Source organism: Ammodytes marinus (genome assembly GCF_949987685.1).
Source record: "Ammodytes marinus genome assembly, chromosome: 4".
In the NCBI taxonomy this organism is placed as follows: domain Eukaryota; kingdom Metazoa; phylum Chordata; class Actinopteri; order Uranoscopiformes; family Ammodytidae; genus Ammodytes; species Ammodytes marinus.
This window is the reverse complement of record NC_137233.1, coordinates 22,109,411-22,117,315: the sequence shown is the minus strand read 5'-3', so window position 1 is coordinate 22,117,315 and position 7,905 is coordinate 22,109,411. Positions and strand designations below refer to the sequence as shown.

Sequence of the window (7,905 nt, the reverse complement as noted above, 5' to 3'; positions counted from 1 at the left end):
AGTATGTAGAGTAGTAAAAAGAAAGAGTATGTGATTTGGAACGCAGGGTAAGTCTACTGCAGTAAGCCATGGGTAGAGGCAGCAGCTAGTGAGGAAGCAGTGATATTTCAAATGATTGTTAACTAAGAAAATATTCACCCCAATATTGATATGAATTACGTTTTGACCAATGTATTGTCATTATAAGGTTCTGACAAAGTTGACAGATCCCATAGTGATGAGCTACCACTAAGAGCTGCTTTATTTTTCCACCAAACAAACCAAAAGCTCAAAGTCCATGATATTAAAGATCCATGTGGAGTATACCTTTGAGTTCACAAAGTTATGAATGGTTAAATAAAATTTAGAATAAACCTGCATGTGAAAAATGTGAACAAGAGAAATGACTTAAAACAGAACATTTTAAAAACGTAATTGCAGCGAATGCTCCCTTTGAGATGCAGTGCATAGCAGTTACAGGGACAATTAAGAAGTAAAATACATACTGAAAACACCCTAGAATATTAGCAGTCAAATACAACAAAGAAAGGCATGATAATAATTAATTGTTGTGCTTAGTTAGGATTAATTCTCTCCAACTGTTTTCTCGTGACCCCAAAAAGTGCCTTAACATCACCTTCAAAGAATGACCTTTAACTTTAGAATGGATTGTAATCGATTAGTGAAGTGATAAAGGGCTCCTGTGACGCATTAATATCTGCAAGCGAAAAACAGCAACGATCTACATTTTTTTTTATTGCTACTAATCCTAGTCCCAAGCATTTTATTAAGTGCCGAAGGGCATGTATGATATGGTGACGAGTCAGGTTGAATATTAGGTAACACATTCTGGCAGGTCAATCATCAGATAACTACCGATGTATAAACTTTATCTATTGTATTTTGGTACATTCAAACCGCTATCATTAGTCTGAATATAAATGCTCTTATATAATATGACATCAAAGGTAGAAGTAAAATGCCAAAAGCATTCACAAAACATTGCCCTGTGACTGATTGTGCTGATGATTGATTTGATTTACATGTCATGTCACTAAGTTGCCCATCCCATAAGAAATGATATGAACCCAACACAAAAGACATTTCATCCATGACTGAATCCACTCAGGGTAATGGTTAATAAAATATTAAATTGGGTTTTGATGGTGATTACTTGTTTTCAAAGCAGTGACTTGCACAGACTCTCGAAGGAGGAGGGGCCAACATTAAAAAACCAAAGCCTCCTCCATTACATTTTTTCCACACAGGCAGTTTGAGGCCCATTTTGGAGCCGGTACCCAATTGCAAACCAGATATTTTTGTTTGCACAGCAGAATAACTATCTCTCTGCAGGAAAACTGGTTCCAGATCAGCACCAACTCTTTGCTGGTCTAGAACCAAGAACTGCTTTACTGTAGCTCATAACTAAGTCTGTGGAAAAGCAAATCAGTTCTACAGTTGGGACACCTGTACCTTCAGAATCTCCATCTCCTTATTTAATGGAAGTGGCTGTCATGTCACCTCAGTGCATTACTGTAACAGAGCATGTCCCATCATGGCCCCCCTTCAGATGTGCTGACAGAGGGCCTCCATGGTATAGAAATAAGCTTAATTTTTGTCCTTAAGTCACACCAGAGGGGCAACTGACCTGCTCAAATGCCCCTGGCATGACCTCAGGGCAAGTATTGAAGTCCCATTAGCTGGTTAAATACACTGGTTGGAATAAAGATTTCAAAAGGGCCCTTCAGTCTGAACAAAAAGGGTCCTCGTCCCGCCTTAGCCTATATCACTCTCCCTTTTAGCTTTTCTTCATTGCATTCTCTTTTTTTTCTTTGATGGTTCAGCCCCGTTATCAGTCATTATGACGACAAACAACTGTCTCAAACAAGGCTCCCGCTCCCCTTCCCTCACCTGGAGGGATAGGCTTCTCAAATCGCGTTGCTGCACCACACTGAAATCTGCGACCAATACATATGTGACCATAGAGCATGCACGCGTGAACCAAAAATCGGACTGGGTGTGCGACCAGACCAAACGCAGTAATAAAAACTATCTAAAATGTCTTTCTTTGCACTGATGGTCTCGTTTGCTGTTAAAGGTAATTTATGATTATGAGAGGAAACATGAGGCTGTTTAAAATATATTTAAATGTTAGTCGGAGCTGCTTTAAGCATGATTTAAAGCATGGCCAAGAATGCATACCTGAAAAATGACGACACACACACACACACACACACACACACACACACACACACACACACACACACACACACACACAAACAAACACACACACACACACACACACACACACACACACACACGTTTACATTTTCAGAGACTGCAGTTGGTTTACAAAACATATTTACATAGCTATGGCTTGTTAGCTGTTAATATATATTTTTTAATGTGGCCAATATCAGATTCCTGTTTAAACTGATCATGGTCCTTAACTGAGCAGGTAAAGCATTTAGGATTTAATCTATAAACCCATGTGTAATGGAAGCCAGTGAATAAGTGAGCATACTGTAGTAACTTTTTCAGGCTGGGGTTTATGTTCAGGTACACACAAATAACTTTCTGAACCAACATTACATTTAAAAATCCCAATGTGCATTGCAGGGTTATGAGGTGACTCAGAGGATTTTTTTGTTTAGAGTAAGTGGAAACTCTCGGTTTTCCGTTTCAGGAAGCAAGCGCAGCATAATTCAGAGTCTGTTACTGCGGCAACAGACAGCCAGACTAACCTAGTCGCTCGCTGGTAGGTTTGCTGCAACCAACTCTGACTTTGTCACTTTACGCTGCTGCGACTGAAGAAAGTGTGACTCAGCTTCTCCAAAAATACAACTTTTTATAATTTCCTGCTGATTTTAATGTATCTCAATAATGTATCTGATCAATATACTCAGCCCCCGTGTTATTCATATAGGCCACATAACACTCGTGGACATGCTCTCGATCAGAATTAATTATTTGTGTTTCACTTAGGTGTAACCATGCTCAACTACACTTTGTAGCGGGCGGGTTCTAACCCCTTTATGACTCTGCGTTGTGTTTTTTAAGGGTCAATCAGGAGGCTTGTTATAGGCTACTATATTGTGAGACCATTTAATCTGGACGGGAATAGAATATATACTGGTCACTCATACAGTTTGGCTCATAAAGGCAACTCATGTGCAGCTGACATGGTGCTTCCTCTCATTCAATGGCCAATGATAACAATGGAATAATATACAATACAGAAATAAATGTGAAACCTGGATGGGAACAGAATAAATACTGGTCACTCACAGTTGAGCGCATAAGGGCAACAAAACAATAAGGTACATTAGCACAGAGGCTAATAGCTAACAGGGAAAGTGCATCAAATACATATCAAATCCTACTAAATGAACATTGCAGCAACCAGAAGAACAGCGATTTACCCGTAGCTCTTCACAATAATATATGCCTTAACCACAATGCATATGTGTTCATACAATAAGGAATATAGGCTTGAATACACAATGTGCACTACATAACCTACCACTGCGAGAAGGCACTATTGAGCCATTATACCAACACAAATACTCCATTATCATACAATGGTAATAAAGGAAAGTGGAATCGCATTCAATCTCTGTTACATTGGCCTAATTTATTTTTATTAACAGGAGTTTTTTAACATCTGTGACGCTGAGCAGATTTCTGTCAGGCTGAAATGTGACGCTGCAAACGATCGTTACTGTTCACTTGTGTTTTGTTCCCTAAGTCAAAAGGTGCCAAGGTACTATTAGATCGGAGATAATATTACCATTAATTCTTCTCCGTACCATATTGTGCATTCATTAAAGGTGAAGTAAGCGATTTATTTATGTTAATATAAGTGTTAAATCGTTCTTTATTCATACAGTGATCACTTATATAGTGTGCACGTTTCATAAAGCCGATCTCTTTGTCACCTGCTCTGCATGTAATCGGCAAATACACTTTTCGGGGATCCCACTACTGATAACCAATCAGAAGAGAGAGCGCTACAAACCGGCACCCGTCTCGTTCTCCTGTGTTCTGAGTCCCAGACTGTTCTCGCTGGTTCTGATTTTCCTATGCTTTGGCCCCCAGACACAAGCTGGCTCTAAGGGTCCTGTGTTCTGACCCCCAGACTGTGTTCTAATCTAACTGGTTTTATCTTTCATTTGAATCTTATTAAAACCTTTTGAATTATAATATGTTGTATTTGATTTTGTTCAGAGTTACTTTCAAGTGTTTAGAAAATTTGCTTTGCTTAATTGACCAAACCCCATCATTCTTTTACTAGTCCGACATTAGTTCTGGAATGTGTGGCTAGCTTTCAGGATTCTTACTGTTACAATATGTGTTGTTATGGTAGTTTCAGAGTGGAAAAAGTAAGTGGATCAGTTTACCCCACAGCTGGGGTAAAGTAAGCCACATGACAACTTTTTTTAAAACAATCATATTTTCACTGCCCTTTGTCTTGAAAAAATTCTGCTAATGCCCATTTCTAGGAAACATCCTGAATTAATGGGAAATGTGTAAATTTGAGTGATAAATCATTTTAGCTCGCTAAGAGGGGAGCAAATGTAAAAAGTGGCTCAGATTACCCCGTTCTCCCCTACCTATTTAACAAAAGAAAATTCACTAAGCATCTAAGTAAGTATTGTCTAAACAATACCAATGGTAGACTCATTCTTGAATGATTGTATACACATTGAATCCAAGATAAAGTTTAACACACTGTTTAATAACCAACATGACATTTGCATTAGTTGTAATAAACGATGTCTCCACTCGAAGTTCAGGGCCAGGTGCAGCACATGCAGCTTTCTTCAAAGACCAATCCATTTCCACATGTCTTCAAGTAGGTTCTGCCACCAGCACACTGGTAGAAAGTGGTCTTGTCATCTGGGTTGGCGTACAGGCCATCAGGTTTGCCGTTGCAGAAGCCAGATCCTGGGGCATGGGTGGTAGTTGTGGTGGTGGGTGCTGTGGTGGTAGCACCAGGTTTGGGGGTGGTGGTAGGGGGAAGTGGGGGCAACTCTGAATAGTGAAAGCAGAAAAGTGGTTTGAATGAATTAAATTAAAGTTTGAAATAAATGTCCTTTATTGTATGTATATTATGTCAAAATATCTTGACGGTGACTTTACAGTAATGAATTGGTTACACACAGGGCTTACATATTATTATAATTATAGCATTCCCAAGATGGTATTACAAGCTAAACACAATTTTGATCATGCATTTTGGTTATTATTTATATTTAAATGACTGTAGTACTTCAGAACATGACCAATCTAATCATCTTTATGACTAGAAGTTATTGGGCCTCCACAGAGAAAGCTGGTGGTACAAAAATACCTGATGCTGATTTTAAAAACAAAATGAAAAGAAAATATAAGAATATAAAATTAAACTCAGCTGGATTGTTTAATATTGTAGCCAAAGATAATGAGTACTAACATGATAATGGATGAATAGCTGTAATACTTATTTATCAACAGACCACTAAAGATGACATTAGTACATCATAGTCCAATATCTTTAGAGAAATACATCTTTATAAAAATTCCTCAGACTTACCAATACTGAGAAGTTTGCGAAGATGGGACAACAGAGGGTGTGCGCCCTCTCCGCAGAATCGTCCAGCAAAGTCATCCAAATCAAGGGCCCACACAAAGGCACCACCAAACTTCTGCTCCTGTAGATAGCGCACCTATCGGGAGCATCAATATAAATGTAGGTTATTACTGTGGATTTGCTGTGAATCCCTTAAAATATAATAGTTAATTTGCCACATACCTTGATGTCATAACTCTCCCTAGTGTCGAATCCCACCCACTCATTGTTCTTGTGGCCATACGGAACTTTCTGGTCATCAATCCACTGAAGGGTGGTTCCCTTCATGAAGGTGCAGATCTTAAAAATAGACATCATAAGGTTTGTTTATCTTAACAATTAAATTGTTTTTTGTCTTTTCACACAGCCTTTCAATGCCAATGTGATTTGTATTCACTGTACATGTTTCATACTATCATAATGGGTTTACAGCCTTAGTACCTCATAGTAGGACCAGAATCCAGCTTCACGTGTGAATGGTCCGGCTGCTGCAGCACCACTAGCGGGGGCTCCAACACCAGTGTTTGAAGATGTCAGACGGAAGGTACGACCATAAGCAGCAAAGCCCATCATCAGTTTCTCCACTGGTGTGCCCTTGTCTCTCCAGTACTTCATGGCGTAGTCCTACAGTATAGTCCAAATGTTAATTGAAGAGGTGGAAGTAAAGGACTGTTTTTAAAGGTATCCATCAAGTGACATTTTCTTTAGATTCCAATGTCTACTTACAGTGTTAAAGTATATAAGGTCACCTTTGTCCTGGGATCCACGGAACAGTGGGCTGTTGTGCCCAGTGAACTGCTCCCAAGTTCCATGGAAGTCATAGGTCATCACATTGATGAAGTTCAGTTCCCTGGGGATGGGAAAAACAGAAACTGTCATTTCAAAAACCTTGGAACCCCCAGTTTTCCTTCCAAAGCGCTATGCAAGGCAGTGGCAGTTTACTCACTTGGCGATTTCAGCAATTTCATATCCACCATCGATGGTTCCCTTTCCAGCAGACACTGCAGCAGTCAGCATGAGCTGAGGATTGCCAGTGGCCTTGGCTTCAGCAGCATAGGCAGCAACCAGTTCCTGCGTATACATACAGCAAGTAGGGAGAAAGTCAACAATAATGAAAACAGTAGAACAGTAGCTATGAATTGTAGCTTGGAACTCAAGCAAGATAAATCTGTACACACCCTGCAGAGCAGAGTGAACCTCTGTTTGTCCGATGGGGGACTTCCACGAGCACCGGGATACTCCCAGTCCAGATCCAGACCATCAAATCCATGAGTCCTCAGGAATCTAATAGAAGACTGGATGAACGTCTGACGGTTTGCTGGACTGGACACCATGATGGAGAACCTGTGGGGATGATTGAGCTCTGTTTTCATACTGACTATGATCCAAAAAACCTTCAAGGGAAAGTACACTTACATTCATTGGCCTTTAGCAGCCCTTAGCTTATGGGAAACAACTGACTTCAGCTTCAATGGCATGCAAAATAGATTTTTGGATCATTCTTTTTTATGATGTGTGTATAAACATGCAAAACATTGTGTTTATGATTTAAAATGATACTCACTGTCCTGAGCCAAAGTTCCAACCACCAACAGCCAGTAGAGTCTTCAGATGAGGATTCCTGGAAATAGCAAACATGATTGAGACTACATAACATTTCCACCACACTTTTTTCAAGTTTGTAATTGATTCCAGTAAGTTACTAGAACAATGTTAATGTTATGCTCAAGAAGTGCAGTTCCACTACACTAGTTCAACATAGTACCATTTCAGCAGTCAAAGGCTTCTTGTGCAATACTTGTATGCACTTTCCATTGGCCAATTCACTCGACTTACTTGGTCTTCAGGCCATTAAAAGACTTGTAGAGAACTTCATCATTCCACTCGTAGGTAACAAGCTGGTTGTTAGAGTTGATGATGGAGAAGGCATAGATCAGGGTGGTGCACAGGAAGGGATCCACATCTTGTGGCATGTACTTCCCCATACCAGGTCTGTACTGGGACCAGTTGGTGAAGTAACACACCATCTGGGTGGCAGAGCCTGTGTAGGAGTAAAGGAACATCAATAATACATAACACAGCAATTATTTTGGAAGTGAAAATCCAAATCAAAGGATGCTAGTTGATTAAAAAGCATTAAGGCTTACCCAGCTGACATATCACCAGACATAAGCCTAAGGAATATAGAAAGGGTAATACAAATCAAAACACACATTGTACTATAAAACCAATATATTAATCTGTTAGTGAAGAGTGATATATAAATACAGCACAAAATGAAGATAAGTACCTGCTAGAAGTGTGAGTCTAGTCAT

At 39.6% G+C, this 7,905-nt stretch overlaps 1 protein-coding gene across 1 annotated transcript; it reads right to left on the bottom strand.

The window, feature by feature from the left end:
* Positions 1-4,771: 4,771 nt before the first annotated feature.
* LOC307249412 (acidic mammalian chitinase-like) lies at positions 4,772-7,905 on the bottom strand (the record flags this gene model as incomplete). Its single annotated transcript, XM_080026115.1, has 11 exons — positions 4,772-5,013; positions 5,555-5,687; positions 5,774-5,890; positions 6,032-6,214; positions 6,317-6,440; positions 6,537-6,661; positions 6,769-6,934; positions 7,155-7,211; positions 7,427-7,631; positions 7,738-7,764; positions 7,881-7,905. 11 exons carry the CDS (start codon positions 7,903-7,905, stop codon positions 4,772-4,774), a joined length of 1,404 nt encoding a protein of 467 aa, XP_079882241.1.